The sequence below is a fragment of the Gadus morhua genome, chromosome 2 (genome assembly GCF_902167405.1).
Source record: "Gadus morhua chromosome 2, gadMor3.0, whole genome shotgun sequence".
Taxonomy (NCBI): domain Eukaryota; kingdom Metazoa; phylum Chordata; class Actinopteri; order Gadiformes; family Gadidae; genus Gadus; species Gadus morhua.
The window spans coordinates 13,876,409-13,893,237 of record NC_044049.1 but is presented as its reverse complement, the minus strand read 5'-3'; the positions used below and the strand labels follow the sequence as shown (position 1 = coordinate 13,893,237).

The window sequence follows — 16,829 nt, the reverse complement described above, 5'->3', positions numbered from 1 at the left end:
AAGAGAAATTACTTTGAGTAATTATCCTGATGTGCTAGTTAGGAGAGTAGATTCTAGGGAGAAAATAGATGATGGATTTACAATGGCAGAGCTTGTGAGAGCAATTAAAAAAGCAAAGCCCTCAGCTCCAGGGGGAGATCAGGTGAGCTATGTAATGTTAAAACATCTAGGAGAAAGAGGAATGGAAAAACTGTTAGAACTTTATAATAGAGTATGGGTGGAGGGAAAGTTACCAAGTGTTTGGAAGGAAGCGGTGGTGATTCCGATTAGGAAACCAGGGAAAGATCCAGGTAAACCTTCTAGTTATAGGCCAATAGCATTAACGTCTAACATATGTAAAATAATGGAGAGATTGGTGACAGAAAGGTTAACATATGAGCTTGAGAAGAAAGGGTTGTTGACAAGTTGTCAAAGTGGTTTCAGAAAAGGGAGACATACAATGGATGCAGTGGTAAGGCTTGAAAATGAGATACGGAAAGCACAGGCAAACAAAGAGTCAGTGGTGGTAGTGTTTTTTGATATCGAAAAAGCATATGACATGATGTGGAAGGAAGGTTTGTTAATTAAGTTGTATAAGATGGTGGTAGGTGGAAGGGTTTTTAACTGGATAAAGAATTTTTTGTTTGACAGAAAAATACAAGTCCGGATTGGGTCTGAATTGTCAAATAAGTATATGGTGGGGAATGGCACTCCCCAAGGAAGTGTAATTAGTCCTTTATTGTTTATAATCATGATAAATGATGTTTTTTTAAAGGTACCAGAGGATATAGGAAGTTCTCTGTTTGCAGACGATGGGGCTTTGTGGAAAAGGGGAAGAAATGTGATGCATATTATTAGTAAAGTCCAGTCTGCAATTGATGGGGTGACAGAGTGGGGATTTGACTGGGGGTGCAGATTTTCGGTAAAGAAAACTCAAACTGTATTTTTCACTAGGAAAATAATTGAGGATGGGATTAAATTGAGGATGCATGGGAAAGAGTTGGAAAGAGTTGGCTCATTTAAATATTTGGGAGTTATTTTTGATTCTAGGGTAACATGGGCAGACCATATTAGGAAGATTGAGGATAAATGCAAAAAGGTAATAAATGTGATGAGATGTTTGACTGGTAGGCATTGGGGAGCGAGCTGTTCAGCTTTAAAGACTATATATGTGGCTATGATTAGATCTGTGTTTGATTATGGGTGTATAGTGTATGGGTCAGCCGCAGTGTCTCTCTTGAGAAAGCTGGACGTGATTCAGGCTAAGGCATTAAGGGTATGCAGTGGGGCTTTTAAATCATCACCAGTGCCTGCTCTGCAGGTAGAAATGGGGGAAATGCCACTGGAGTTGAGAAGGAAACAATTGATGGGGAACTATTTGGCTAATCTGCGAGGGCAAAGTGAGACTCACCCCACAAAAGGAATGTTGAAAGAGTGCTGGGTTTATGGGAAGTGTGAGAGGAATCATTTTGGTCGGGTGGGGAATGATATAGCGAAAGAGTTTGGTGTGGGTGAATTGAAGCTTAGTCCAACAGTGGTATATCCATTAATGCCGCCATGGAGGATGGTGTGGCCAGAGGTGGACTGGTTTGTGTTGGATATAAAGAAGAGAGAGAGAGAACAGATAGACCTGGCTAGTGTTTTTTATATTCATCTTTTTATAGAGTACAGTGAGTATGTTCATGTTTTTACAGATGGTGCCGAACAACCTGAGACAGGAGTGACAGGGTTTGGAGTAGTTGTTCCATCAAAAAGAATAGAGTTTAATAGAAGAACATCAGATAATTTAAGCGTTTATACAGTGGAGATGTTGGGGGTGCTGGTCGCATTAAAATGGGTGGAATCAAGTACAGTTGAAAAAATTGTGATCTGTACAGATTCAGCATCAGTTTTGGCAAGTATGAGGTCTTTTTATTCAAGTAGTCGCCAAGGTTTGTTATATGAAGTTCTACAGTCAATTACGAGAATCGTTCAGCAGGGGAGGCAAATACTTTTTTTTATGGGTTCCAGCTCATGTAGGGGTGAAGGGAAATGAGAAAGCCGATAAGATGGCGAAGAAGGCATTGGAGAAGGAAAAAGTAGAAATGAATATCAGTTTAAGTAAGGCAGAAGTTAAAAGCCTGATATGGGGAAAAGTTAACAAGATGTGGCAAGACAAATGGGACAGTGAGGAGAAAGGGAGATATTTATATAATATTCAAAAAAGTGTTAATGTTAAAATAAGGTATAGTGGTCAGAGGAAGGATGAACCAATTTTGATTAGGTTAAGGTTGGGGCACAGTGCACTAAATAAAACAATGAATTTGATAGGAAAACACCCCACAGGATTATGTGAGGGGTTCCAGGTAGAGGAGACAGTGGAACATGTTTTAATGTACTGTAGTGGTTATGGGATGGAGAGGGAAAGTATGAAAAATCAATTGAGAGAATTGGGTATGCAGGAGTATACTTTGGGAAATATTTTAAGATTAATGAAGAGGAATTGTATAAAAGTATTGTTTGGCTTTTTGAGAGAAACCGGGTTATATGATAGGATATAGAGTAGAAAGAAGGTGTGAATGAGTGAGTGTTTGGATATTTTTGTTTTGATTCATTAACTGGATCAGAAGAGGGCGGTAATGCACCAAGTTGTGGATGCCAACTGCCGTAAAACCCCAAGAAGAAGAAGAAGAAGAAGAAGAAGAAGAAGATGGGTGGGTTTTACTTTGAAAGGACATACCCGGAAGTCGTATTTGGGCGTGATGTGTTTGATAGCTTCGTAAACGCCGGTTCCTCTGATCGACCTTGCTTTTAATAAGAAAGTTTCATTATGGATTGTGTCTAAAGTGAGTTACTTCATGCATGTGCTTCTGGAGTATACGATGTAAATATCATGACCGTTGTCATGGTACCCATTTAGCTTTGTCACTCGTGGCTTTTTCAAGGTCCGCCGGTTAAACGGTCCACGATTCAACCTTGTGTCAGTCCTCTGTTTACCCAGTTAAATAATTTGAATGTGAACCAAACTATTTCACATTACAAAATATTACATCTTCGGACAAGAATAGCATTCCCAATGAAAGCTTGCCTATTGTAGTTAATTTGCTGCAGCATATGAAGATAGCATTACATTGAATTTCGCGCCCCTGGTTTTTTATTACCTGCATGTCTCACTTTAGGGTTCTTCTCCTAACGTTCATCAGTCGTGGAGGGATGGTTGGTTTTGACCCTGGGGCCCCTGGCGTCGTCCTGTCTCCAGAAGAGGCAGCGCTAGCTGGGTCTGGTGCTGGGATGGTCACTCGAGCGCTCATCAACCCGCTGGATGTCGTCAAAATTAGGTTTCAGGTAAATGGAAGGCTTCATTTATCGTCGTTTAAATGAAAACCTGCCAACCTTGACTCTTTTCCAGTAAGGTCATTTTCCATTGAATAATAGCCTGCCATCTGAAACTTATTAGGCAATAATAATTGATAAGGCAATAACTTAATTTATAAACTGCTACGTCAAGAGATATGGACATCATCTGTAAGCGACTAACTACAAAGACAATAGCCTGTATTTATGATGATGACGACATAACAATAATCGATAGTTACGCAACGATGGAAATAAAATGAAAAGAATAAAAACAAAAGCATTAATAACATCTCGTTTTATTACTCATTATGTAATACACACAGTATAACGCGTCATACTCAATTGGCAGCCTTCATGATGACTATTGTTGGCTCTTGCAATACACATGCCTGTGAAATGTAACACTCCATCATCCTACATCTGGAGGACATTAATGATGATATTTTTCCACCTCCATAATCCAAAAGTGTTATGAACATGTTGTCACATGTTTGCTATTTCCCATCATGTGGTTGCCTTTTTTCTCTGCCCGCAGCTCCAGATAGAACGTGTGTCTTACCTGCATCCTGAGGGGAAGTACAGGGGCCTGCTGCAGGCCTCTCGCTGCATCCTGAGAGAGGAAGGCCTCCCGGCTTTCTGGAAAGGACACTTCCCCGCCCAGCTCCTCTCTGTCTGCTTTGGGGCTGTTCAGGTTGTGTGTGTGTGTGTGTGTGTGTGTGTGTGTCTGTGTGTCTGTGTGTGTGTGTTAATGCTATGGCATTCTATTATTTATCCTATCACACATATATTTAGATATAAAGATTTATATTTAGGGCATGATATTTTATTTATATTTGGGCCACATTTGTCAGATGAAAGGAATTATATATCGCTGTTGGTACAGTAAAGATGTTCGTTGAACCAAGTGTAAAGCACTAACAATTGTTAGGTTAACCCATTCCCCTTGTAAGATAGCTACTATAAGATGCTACACAATGCTACGTTTTTAACGACGCAAGGACCTACAACATACAATAAGTGCGTACATTGAGTACCAGGACGTACAACATACAATAAGTGCCTAAGATGGGTGTGGGGGGTAAGGGGGAGGCTATGCAGGGGAATAGCCTCCCCCTAGGGGAAGTCACTGAGCAAGTGAGTCCTGTTCGTAAGCTGATGAGCGCTTTACCATCCTGACATCGGCACGGAGCTCGATCCACCACTGCGGTGCAAAAGAGCTGTGACTTCGATGATCGACCTTTGCTTGCTCTTAGCGATGGCGGTACCAGGTGTCCAGCTGAGGTAGTTGAGCGGAGCGCTCGAGCTGGGGTATGGGGTCTGACCAACGCTTGGAGGTAGGCAGGGGCAGTTCCATTGACCGCCTTGTAGGCCATCTTGAATCTGATTCGAGCTAATACAGAGAGCCAATGGAGGTCACGGAAAAGGGGGGTCACATGGAAGAATTTTGTCAAGGCGGGAGATGACGATATACAGTATATGCAGGGATAGTCTGGTGGTTAGGGTGTAAAGCTCCCAGCCAAAAGGTTCTGTAGGTAGTTCAGTAGGTATCCTCGATCAAGCTGCTTAACCCTTGCCTGCATGTATTTGAATATTTTCTTATTTGTTTTTCTATAAAATCAGTCACAAAAAGTAAATAACTTAAACAATCCCAATATACCTTACATTTCCTTCGTACCCTAGTATTACTCACAAATGCAAATACAATTTGTCTATCCCTCACAGTTTGCAACCTTTGAGTTCCTCACTGAAGCGGTGCACACGTCTACGCCGTACGACAGCCAGACGGCAGGGATTCACTTAATCTGTGGCGGTCTGTCGGCCTGCTCGGCCACGCTGGTCTGCCAGCCCCTGGACACCCTGAGGACACGCTTCGCTGCCCAGGGAGAGCCCAAGGTGGGACAGATCCATGATTTGAGTGGGTAAAATAGTGACCATCCCTAACATGACCCTGATGGTGTTGAAAACTCTTTTTGTAAAGGTAGTGGTGCTTCTAGGGTTGGGTATTACTACCAATGCCAGTTCATGGGTATATGCTTCTTAATACTTTGAATGTAACGGAACCCAGGCCTAGCTGCTATACAGGTGCTTACTGCTATGAACTCCCTCTCCTTGCCTCAGGTGTACCATAATCTGCGACATGCCGTGTCCACCATGTATCGCACCAGCGGTCCGCTGTCGTTCTACCGGGGCCTGGCTCCCACGTTGGTGGCCGTCTTCCCCTACGCCGGGCTACAGTTTTTCTTCTACAGACTCTTCGGTCAGCTTTTGTCGAAGAACTCAGAGGCCGGGAATTCAGGCGGTAAGTGGTGGCTAATAAACAGTTTAACAAAATAATCCAAATGTTTATTGCCGGGTTTGCATATTTGAGGATATTTTTAATTCAAGATACATCTTAACTGGATATTAAATAAAGATATTAAATATGTATATTATTAATTATGTATTAAAAATGTCATGTATTAGTGTATAGACATAATATAGGTTCTACACTTATTAACTTTATTACGTGTGTGTGTGTGTGTGTGTGTGTGTGTGTGTGTGTGTGTGTGTGTGTGTGTGTGTGTGTGTGTGTGTGTGTGTGTGTGTGTGTGTGTGTGTGTGTGTGTGTGTGTGTGTGTGTGTTATTGAAGCCTTGTCGTAATGGTATTTGTCCATCACAGGGAATTTGAGAAGCCTTCTGTGTGGCAGTGCTGCTGGCGTGCTCAGCAAGACCATGACGTACCCCTTTGACCTCTTCAAGAAGAGACTACAGGTTGGGGGCTTTGAGGAGGCCAGAGTACAATTTGGAGAGGTGAGCATGACGGCTACACTTCAAATGTTCAAATGTTATACATATCTTTTTGTAATACTAATAAAGATGCAATGCGCTTCACTTGAAAATCGTACTTAATTAAATTGAAGAATTTAAATGAAGTTAAAAAGTTAAGACATTTAAAGTGTTAATGTGGCAAAATTAAAAAGGAACATCGGATCTGAAAATATTTTAATAGGGTGTGTGTGTGTGTTAGGGTTGTATGGTATAAACGGTATAGAAAGTACACCGGTAGACAATGTTGTGTGTAACGTGTTATAAAGTAAGTTATGTTACTGCGTTAAAACAGTAACATAACTACTTTTTCATGTATAAAGTAAATTTACTCGCAACTACTGAAAATATGTTGAAGAAACATAGTTCCTTTTTTCAATTCAGCGCAAGGTTTCTTTTCCCAGGGACAGATTTGACAGCGATACTGCCTTCTAAGGCAGCATGCTATTGCGCAAGCACGCAGGTGCGCTTGCTGCGTGTCTGCGTGCTTGCCCAATAGTCCCTTCACGGGCTCTCATTCCACACCGTAAGAGACAGATGCTGGTAGCGTGAAGCTGTCTCTGCATCTCAGACATCGCTTCCGCAGGCATTTTCCAAAGCCAGTCCTTATGAAAAGAAAAAGCCAGCGGTGGAACGTGATAACAAACACCCTCACTGTTAACCTGTGTAAGGACATGGTTCCCTTTCAAAATTGTTGATAGAAAGGGCTTTAAAGAGATGGTCAAAACACTCGATACCAGGTACGTGTTACCTGCCCGCACACACTTCAGCCCAATTGAGATGCCAAAATTATACTGCAAGGTCCGTGAGCAAGTGGGGAAAGAAATCCATACTATTAAATATTTGTGTTATGCAGAGATGGAATTAACTTGAGAAATGATTTAGCATTTTTTCTATGCAGTTTTGCTGCCTAACCAGTATTTTACCGCTTCAGAAGCATTTATATCGAAATTAGAAGATAAAATTAACATACCGTGACATAATACCGTTACCGTCTATGCCTCAAATCATACCGTGATATACATTTTAGTCCATACCGTACAACCCCCGTGTGTGTGTGTGTGTGTGTGTGTGTGTGTGTGTGTGTGTGTGTGTGTGTGTGTGTGTGTGTGTGTGTGTGTGTGTGTGTGTGTGTGTGTGTGTGTGTGTGTGTGTGTGTGTGTGCCATTGCTCTTGGACCAGACGTTCAATCGCCTCACACATCTCTTCTTTGATTGGTTCAGATACGGCACTACCGGGGCTTCGTAGACTGTATGGTACAGATAGGCAAAGAGGAAGGCCCCCGCGGGTTCTTCAAAGGCCTGTCGCCCAGCTTGGTGAAGGCTGCCTTCTCCACTGGCTTCACCTTCTTCTGGTACGAGCTGTTCCTCAACGCCATGAAAAACCTCAAGGAGAAGCAGAGGACTAAATAACTCATCACAAGACATTGTTATCTCATGCTGGTATGTGCACATGTCCACAGGCATTGGTACAGGAGGAAAAGCAAAGATGGCCCAAAACACGCACAAAGGAACAGAGAACTTGGCTTCTTCTATGTTTGCACTGAGGACACCCTCCGTGGGTTTTTACGGGGGTCAGCTATATGTTTTTTTTATATATATTTATTTTTGTGTTTACATATTAACAGGGAACTGTAAGCTGTTGCTTCTCATTGTAGAGCCAATTATATTTATAACTCTATATTTTACCAAGGGCTTTCGATCATTATTCATTATAAATATACATATTTAGAACCAATATTGTCTTTTAAGTGTTTCATATATATATATATATATATATATATATATATATATATATATATATATATATATATATATATATATATATATATATATATATATATATATATATATATATATTATATATATATCCCTTGCCAATGCACTTTTCAAAGACTTTGGCATGCTTTCAATATCATGTCAAGTAATGTTTGGGTGTTAAATGGGAATTACACAAACACAGAAGTAATCATGTTTGTTCATTTCTATTGCTTTTTTATTTTTCTTTAATCATTTTGTGTTGGTGGGGAGGTAATTCAACTATCAATAGCTCTCAAAAGCTGAGCTTTAACCTAGACGTTTTTATATAACTATTATAATAAACGATTGATAAGTGGAAATAGATGCGCATGCGCACATGGAAAGAAAACAGGAACTGGTTATCCAGGGCAGATGTGTTCGTTCTTATACGAGGTTAACTGCTATAAAATATTTCATTGTGTCCCGGCTTGAAATGTGAGTAATCTCTTGATGCTTTTAAGTTCCCCTTCCTTTGGGTTATATATGTTGTGTTTCTTAATATACTAATTTTAGCGAACTTTTACTTGTATATCAAACTAACATTACATTCAAACATAATGACCAGACGCTAACCAAACGGTAACCTAATGGTTCGGTATATTCAAACACAATGCCAGTGGGAAGAATGGAGAAGATAATACATTTGAATTATATAAATAACTTTGACTCAATGTAAACAACCAATATGATCTCAAGAATTCCATAAGAGTAGTATTACGACTAGCATCGTTAGCCGACAATGCTAACGTTTAATAATTAAGTTAACAAATATTGAGCATTTTTCGCTCCAACTCACATTTAGTATTTACTTAAGTAGATCACCATGGAATATGCAAGTACTTTTTTTAGCAATCTCCTGAATGAATATACAAGAAGATTGACGGTCCTTCGTTTTCAGATTGGAAATCGAAGTGAGTGATGGTTTATATATTCACCCATGGTACGTGATGAAAACCGTAAATATCTGATCTCGGATACAGAGGTTCTTGGCAAATACATCTCAAATGACTGAACAATTCGAAGTCAGGTCAACAGCATTTGCTATAATAAATATGCAACGACTAGTTCAGCTAACCTACTCTATGGGCGGTTCACTTTAGTTCACTCACTTTAATCCCTTTCATTCCCAAATGGATGCACCGGGGATAACTGCTACATTGATGCCAACACATTTTTGTGGTTATTGTTGTGTGTGCCTGCGGGGGAACGCGTGTGTGTGTGTGTGTGTGTGTGTGAGAGAGAGAGAGAAATGTCTTTTCTCAGGGAGATTGTTCATAGGTCTAAAAAGCAATGAATTGTTTTATAGCGTGAGATATCTGGATTGTAAGTTGATACCAAAAAAATGGAAATGTCCGCCAAAGAAGACTACAAGATCCAGTCGTTTGACCCTGAAACTCAGAACCTTCTGAAAACAGCTCTCAAAGGTACTGCTATTATGTACTGTCAGCAATGAAAGTTCAATGTTTACTTTAATACTCAACCATACTGAAAATAGTTTAGCACTTTTTAAAATGTATTTCTCTATTTTCTCTTCTTGGCGTTTAGTTTTTTTATTTAATTGTATGAAGAAATCTGAAAAGTAAGCTGCTTTGGAAAGAAGTTTCTAAGTGTCTAAATGATAGGAAACGTCATTTTTCAGAACCAAGTTCAGTGGACCTGGAGAAGGTAGCTGATGTTATCGTGGAGCAATCTCTGAAGGATCAGGTGTTCAGCAAAGAAGCGGGCCGCATCTGCTACACCATTGTACAGGTCCATCCTTTTGTTTATATGGCAGTAATGGCAAGTGTAAAGCACTTATGGAACAGAGTAAAAGCTAATATGTTGGACGATGGTTAATATATTGTTTAGTTTTAGAAGATGCTTCTTTTTTCCAAAGTGATGCAGCTTATTAAGGAGAACTTACGGGGGTTCGACAGTGAATTCAATCAATATTTTGTTATCCCCCAATCTCTTTAAAACAGGGTGGTAAGCACTTCGGCCACATGGCGTTTGACATTGAAGAAACCTCCCAAGCACTATGACTCTTTACACAAAGGACGCTACTATGACTGACTTGTCCCTCTCCGTCCTCCCTCCGTCTATCCAGGCAGAGGCCAAGCAGAGTAACGGCAGCGTGTTCAGAAGACGGCTTCTAACGCGCCTCCAGCAGGAGTTCAAGGTACGAGAGGAGACCAGAGCACACTCGCTGCAGGAGTGGGTGTGCTATGTCACCTTCATCTGCAACATCTTTGACTACCTCAAGGTACGGGCCATTTTGATGGCGCTATTTTACTGTCTTATCTTATCTATTCCCTTGGTCTAACCTATCCTTTGTGAACAGCTGAACATGCTTAGAAGGCTCTGGTGCCTCCTGTGTTGAGAGTCAGACTGTTGTTCTCCTTGTCTGATAGCATTTGATCGTGGGTCCTTCAGGTGAACAACATGCCCATGGTGGCTCTGGTGCATCCTGTGTACGACTGTCTCCTGAGGCTAGCCCAGCCCGATGCCCTGCTGAACGAGGAGGAGGTCAGTGTGCTTGCTCAGCTTTGGGTGTCATAGAAGTGGAGTCGGTCCCCTGTTGTCTATATTTGGGAATTCCAGCTTGAGAGATGAAAGTCCTCCATTATTTTGAGACTATGTGCAAAGTTGCACAAACAAAGAAGTTAGGGATGCGAAGATTCCACTTTCTCTCAGACCAAACACAAGTACTTACATTTGGGTACACGCAGACACCGAGTACCAATATGAGTTCTTAATAATACCAATACAGTTTAAAAACATGCTATCGCCATGGTTACGGCCCACGGCAACTTTGTGATACTTTTTTTAGACCGTCGTTATGTATGAGGGTTATATTAGCGATATTGTATATGAAATGTGCCACACACCGTAGCTTTATATTATAGGGGTCTGGAAATCCTAACCCTCGGACAAGGGTATTAAATAAATCGCTGCGCAGACGGAGCTTCACCATAGACACACAGAGTTATACTATGTGTGTCCGGGAACCCTAACCCTCGTACGCAGGTATAAAACAAATCGCTGCCCATACGGCGCTTCACCTTCCGCACACACTGAGTGTTATACTATACAGGTGAAACTCGAAAATTGGAATATGTCATTCAACTTAAAAGGTGAAACTAATATATTATATAGACTCATTACATGCAAAGTGAGATATTTCAAGCCTTTATTTGTTATTATTTTGATGAAAATGGCTTACAGCTTATGAAAACCCCAAATTCAAAATTAGAATATTGTGAAAAGGTTGAATATTGTAGGCTCAAAGTGTCACACTCTAATCAGCTAATTAATCCGAAACACCGGCAAAGGGTTCCTGAGCCTTTAAATGGTCTCTCAGTTTGGTTCAGTAGAATTCACACTCATTGGGAAGACCTCCCGGACAGGTGTGCAGAAAATCATCATTGACAACCTCCACATGGAGGTAAAGGCCTCAAAAGGAAATGGCAAAAGAAGTTGGATGTTCTCAAAGTGCTGTATCAAAGCACATTAATAGAAAGTTAAGTGGAAGAGAAAAGTTTGGAAGAAAAAGGTGCACAAGCAGCAGGGATGGCCCCACCCTTCAGAGGATTGTCAGGAAAAGGCCAATCAAAAGTGTGGGGGAGTCCTCAAGAGCCACCACACAAAGACGGATCCTGGACATGGGCTTCCAATGTTGTATTCCTTTTGTCAAGCCACTCCTGAACAACAAACACTGTCAGAAGCGTCTTACCTGGGCCGACTGGTCTGTTGCTCAGAGGTCCAACGTCCTCTTTGCTGATGGTTTTCTGATTCTCATTTGGGAACTAAGGTCCCAGATCCTGGAGGAAGAATGGAGAGGCAAACAATCCAAGATGATTGAAGTCCAGTGTGAAGTTCCCACAGTCTTTGTTGATTTGGGGAGCCATGACATCTGAAGGTGTTGGTCCACTGTGCTTTATTAAGTCGAAATTCAACGCAGCTGTCTCCCAGGCCATTTTAGAGCACTTCATGCTTCCTTCAGCAGATAAGCTTTATGGAAATGCTGACTTAATTTTCCAGCAGGACTAGGCATCTGCCCACACTGCCAAAAGTAACAAAACCTGGTTCAATGACCATGGGATTTCTGTGCTTGATTGGCCAGCAAACTCGCCCGACCTTGCCAAGAGAAAGATGAGAGACATGAGACCGAGCAATGAAGAATCCTTTTCTTCCATAACACCCCAGCAGTGCCAGAGGCTGATAGCATCAATGCCACGCCGCATTGAGGCTGTAATTCATGCAAATGGGGCCCAAACCAGTACATATGCATGATTACACTTTTCAGGGGGCCGACATTTCTGTATTTAAAATCCTATATCCTATGAATGAATGATCTTTATTGTCAAAGTACAGGTACAGGTAATATGGTATACTATACGTTTACGCCACAGTCAACTGCTACCCAGACAGAGCTCCACAAGTCCACACAAACCCTGCCGCTGGTGCCCCTTTATTGAATGCCAAAGATCATATAGGACAAATGACCCTGTTTTTGGTTCACTGGCTCTTCAATGTAAAGTGGTATGGGAGAAGTTTTACAAGTAGGAATACATTAGACCAGTATCGGGTCAGAGTACTGGTATCGGTGCATCCCTAAACTATGTGATGCATTTACTTGGGTCTTAATCTATAAACCAAAAATACTTTTGATTCCTTTTAGATAATCTACGCTCTGTCCAGTTGTTTTTTGCTTGTTACTTCTTTCTGGATTTGCAGATTGAGGGGTATTTTGCCCTCCGATCTCTTTTTGTGCCCCTAAATGTTGAGACTCGGGAGGACAGCGCTCTGGAGAAAAACCAAAGTCTGCCTGGAGCCCATTCCTGTCTGTTCCTGTGTTCCCCCCCCCAGGTGGACTGCCTGGTACTGCAGCTGCACCGCATCGGGGACCAGCTGGAACAGGTGAATGGCCCGCGCATGGACGAGCTCTTCTTCCTGCTGAGGGACGGCTTCCTGCTGCAGGAGTCCATCGGCTCCATGGCCCGCCTGCTCCTGCTGGAGATGCTGGAGTTCAGGGCGGGCGGCTGGAAGCTCAGCAGCACGGCCAACAAGTACTACTACAGCGAGCTGAGCGACTGAGGCGCCAGTGGGCCAAGAGTGCCCCATCCAGCCAGCCAATGCTAGATTTGCAGCCACTCTGCGCCACGGCTAATGGAGAGAGAAACACGAGAGGACCAGAGACTTCCTCGCTCTTGATGACATTTAAAGCAGAGACACAAATGTTGAGAGTAGGATATAGAGAGTAAGACTTCTTCCACAGCTCCCTTTTCTTAGTCCATGCTGTTTGGGACAAAGCTCATTTGATTGACAGCTACTCATTCTGTTAAATCAGATAGATGGCCGAATTAGGAGTTACGAGTGCGGATGTAATGAGTTAGTGAATCACAATATTTTGAAGGTATCACATGAAGGTATGGATTCCAGAGAAAATGCATTTCTTGAAAGCTGGTTCTATCTTGTTCGCAGTCCAGTCTTGGTGAACATTCCGATTTTTCTCCTCCTTATATAATATATTTTAATTCCTTAAATAGCTTTGATAGACATTCCAGGCAGCTAAATCAGAATGGGCTGGCTATATATATATATAAAAAGAAATCATTATTATAACATTATTTAGATCACTATCAATCAGAGTTGAGCATATGTCCTGGTTACTTTAAGTTACTAGCTAGATCTTATGTTATTGCAGCTTTAAAGGTTTGTGTTTGGTGGAACCTGTCTTAGTTTCGATTGAACAATGATAATTTACTAAAGTTACCGATGTGCTAGATAGCTTTCAAAAGGAGATCTGTGTGTAGTAAGTTTTTACATTGTCCTTGAAACCACATACCTTTGTTACAATAGCAAATGCCTGAAAGATTTTTTATCTACTGTTTTTTTAAGTTATTGATTGTACAGAATTTCTAATCAAAACCAGCGGGAAATCTAGCGAGATGTCCTTATTAGCATTATTTCGGTTATAGATTATCAGGGTTCATATTTGTTCTGTCAAATCAAAGTGCCAACGTGATCTACACAAATACATTCAATGCAGACAATTATATTTATTTAGGTGTCCATAACTTATCAAGAGAATACAAAAATCCTAATAAAATAGCTATAGTATTTTCTTGATATCTCACTTGCTCACTTACATTTTTTATTTTACTTCATTGGTATTGCTATCAGAAGTGATAAAATGATACATTTTAACAATGAATGAGACGAGTCTTTTGCAGCTGGGTCTACAACTGTTTTCTTTGCTGGTTGACAGCTTCTTCAGTGACCAAAGTGAACAATCAGACCAGTAACCAGCTACATTTTGGGTTAGAACCATTGAAAACAGGGATCACTGTAATAAGTGAAAGATGTTTTATTTAATAAAACATTTCTTTAGATGTGTAATTGAGTTTTTGAATTGAATTTGTTGAATTTGAGGATTAGCTTCAGTCAAAACTTTAGGGGTTAGGAAACCCTATTAAATGATTTACAATAATACCTTAGCATTAACGCATGGTGGACACAAGTTGATCTGTCATTAACATGTCAATTATACTAGGCCACTAACTAAATGAATGTCAAGTTTATTGATGTACCCTTATTGTAGAACTTAGTTATTGAATCATTTATAACGACTAGTTCCCTAAAAGTTCATGGCCTTGTCTTTACCTTATTCAGGTTTCACAGCCAGTCATTGGATTTGTTTGTTTTAGAAGGGGAAGACTATTGGTGGACACAAATTGATCTGTCATTAACAAGCCATACTTCATACATCATTAACGTTGCAATATTCTTCCAGGATTGATGAGCCAAAGTAGAATTTCCACACTGCTGTATCCATTTATCAATTAGTATGTATGAAATGTTATTAATATACGATGGGCATTGTATAATTGTCACTGCAAGTTTATACATCATACACATGCAATACAAAAAAGTGTCTAAATACAGTTGGGCTTAAGATGATGAATGATGTACAATTGAATTGCGGGTACTCCACCACCCAGAATGGATTCCACTGCACACGGGGCAGGGGTACAGTCAGTGTGTTTCAGGTCCAGTGGAGTTGGTCTTGTTTTAAACCCACACTTATAGCGGGGGCGCTCTAAACTGACTACCACCAGCGGTAGTGGGCATAGGCTCTGTTGGATTCTGCCATCTTGTGTAGCTCGTGTTTCTTCTTAATTACGTTGCCCTCCTTCCCAAAGGCCGCCAGAAGTTCCTGGGAAAGTTTTTCATAGAGATGCGTGCGCCTGTGTCTGTTCTCCCTGCACTCTGTGATAATCCACTTCATAGCCAGGAAGCGCCGGCGATTGTCAGTAAGAGGGATGGGAACCTGGATGGGTAAAATTCAAAACATTTAGGTTAATGACACACTCCTGCTTGGTGATGGTACCTAATATCTGACTGCATTCAAAACCAGTTATGATCATACTTCTATAAACTAAAAATAATTAAATGTTTAACAAAAAAAACAAGGAATTATACAAAGACACACCTTGCATCTCATAAATCTGAAACATTTATGCCTAGACCTCGTCTTTTGTATCATTTTTACTAGGTGCCTGACCCCATTTTACTGTACAGAATGAAAAATGCACATTTAGTCAGAAAACAGTGAATCGCACTGACCTGGTAGAACTTGCCTCCCTTCTGTATGCTGGCCAATCCAATGACGGGCTTACAGTTGTCAAGGGCCTGGTGGAAGATGGTGTACGGATTACACTCAATGTCCTCTCTTTTCCCCTGGGGCGCCTTGTGGTACTTTTCCACCTGTTTCCTCTTCACGTGCTCCAGTGTCTGTATTGGGGTCATGGGTGGGCAGGTCAGGTGGTTAGTATAGGTAATGTCAACTAATACAGCACACCGAAGAGATCTATGAGCGTATAGCTTCTTACTTACGTCCGTCATGATGTTTTTGGCCAAAACCTTGTCTCCACCTTTCATTATCATGTTGATGAATTTACTGCAGGGAAAGAAAAATAATGAACGGTGGGTGTGCAACCTTGAATATTGGAATAAACATTGATTACACCTGCATAAACACTGGGCTTGAGCCATGTGACCTGCTGACTGTATGGCAAGGTTGTCAGCCTGTTATGTCCAGATGTATTTGCTAAGGTATTCAGCTTGAATAACAAACATCCACAATTTCCAAATAACTTGACAGGAGCATGAAAATACTTTTTCTGGACTGTATAATTTAGCGGCCTGTGTGTTACCTTAATACTGGGTCACTGAAAACCGAACTAGTAATCCCACTGGTGGCTGCTTTTATGGGTCTAAGCTCCTTTAGCTCGCGCTGCTGCTTCTCTTCAGTGGTCAGCTCTGTATCTGGAACGCTGTAAGCCTCCCTCTGAATCTCCGGCTCCAGGTAGTACGGGTTGTACCTGCTCCATCTCACCAAGATCACCCTGCAAGGGTTCCGTTGTGTAGGAAAGGACCAGATGAGGGGAAATAGTTAGTGTAACTTTGGATCTCAATATTTTTTAAGAAAACAGTACACGTGATCTAATGTATGTGAGTAGTTGACAGTCTATTACATCCAACTGCCATAACGTACAGTTCGCATTGCTATAAAGTAACTGGTTCGGTACTGTTGTTGATACCGTACAAATTCACTAAAACGGTAACCTTGCATTTAAGAAAGCACAATGTCATTCAAATTTAAATATTGCAAGCTAAATAACTAAGTAGGCCCGTGCATCTATAGTAAGTGTTTCTCGCATTCCATCGTTTATTTTACAGTACAATGCCAAATATATAAAAGAGGTTATAATATGTACATAAAATACATTAAAACCATTACCTTGGCGTCCAAGGTTTCAATAAACCTGTGATGGAGGCAGCCATCTTGAAAATGTGACAGTATTTCAAGGACCCTCCTTTAGGTCCTCTATAAGATGCCATCCGATAAAGCAGATAATAATACA

The 16,829-nt window shown here is 41.0% G+C and overlaps 3 protein-coding genes across 6 annotated transcripts; 2 read left to right on the top strand and 1 right to left on the bottom strand.

Annotated features, from left to right (window-relative positions):
• Positions 1 to 2,679: 2,679 nt before the first annotated feature.
• Positions 2,680 to 8,341, top strand: slc25a19 (solute carrier family 25 member 19). 4 transcript variants are annotated; one of them, XR_003974513.1, is made up of 9 exons: positions 2,680 to 2,804; positions 3,138 to 3,303; positions 3,851 to 4,006; positions 5,038 to 5,208; positions 5,434 to 5,614; positions 5,976 to 6,106; positions 7,345 to 7,475; positions 7,584 to 7,884; positions 7,984 to 8,341. XR_003974513.1 is itself a non-coding variant. In XM_030346794.1 (7 exons), exons 2-7 carry the CDS (start codon positions 3,172 to 3,174, stop codon positions 7,531 to 7,533), a joined length of 960 nt encoding a protein of 319 aa, XP_030202654.1. In that variant the 5' UTR covers positions 2,680 to 2,804; positions 3,138 to 3,171; the 3' UTR covers positions 7,534 to 7,884. The 4 variants fall into 4 exon arrangements, 1 of the variants encoding a protein (XP_030202654.1); XR_003974516.1 differs by having other exon boundaries at positions 2,685 to 2,804; positions 3,162 to 3,303; XM_030346794.1 differs by lacking the exon at positions 7,984 to 8,341 and having other exon boundaries at positions 7,345 to 7,884.
• Positions 8,048 to 14,294, top strand: mif4gdb (MIF4G domain containing b). The gene is made up of 6 exons (XM_030346819.1): positions 8,048 to 8,355; positions 9,227 to 9,344; positions 9,560 to 9,669; positions 10,007 to 10,162; positions 10,333 to 10,425; positions 12,769 to 14,294. The coding sequence occupies exons 2-6, from the start codon at positions 9,263 to 9,265 to the stop codon at positions 12,994 to 12,996; spliced, it is 669 nt and encodes a 222-aa protein (XP_030202679.1). The 5' UTR covers positions 8,048 to 8,355; positions 9,227 to 9,262; the 3' UTR covers positions 12,997 to 14,294.
• mrps7 (mitochondrial ribosomal protein S7) lies at positions 13,942 to 16,811 on the bottom strand. Its single transcript, XM_030346807.1, has 5 exons — positions 16,706 to 16,811; positions 16,119 to 16,310; positions 15,799 to 15,862; positions 15,529 to 15,696; positions 13,942 to 15,232 (listed from the first exon to the last, which is right to left on the bottom strand). Exons 1-5 carry the CDS (start codon positions 16,804 to 16,806, stop codon positions 15,011 to 15,013), a joined length of 747 nt encoding a protein of 248 aa, XP_030202667.1. The 5' UTR covers positions 16,807 to 16,811; the 3' UTR covers positions 13,942 to 15,010.
• Between the last annotated feature and the right edge of the window lie 18 nt (positions 16,812 to 16,829).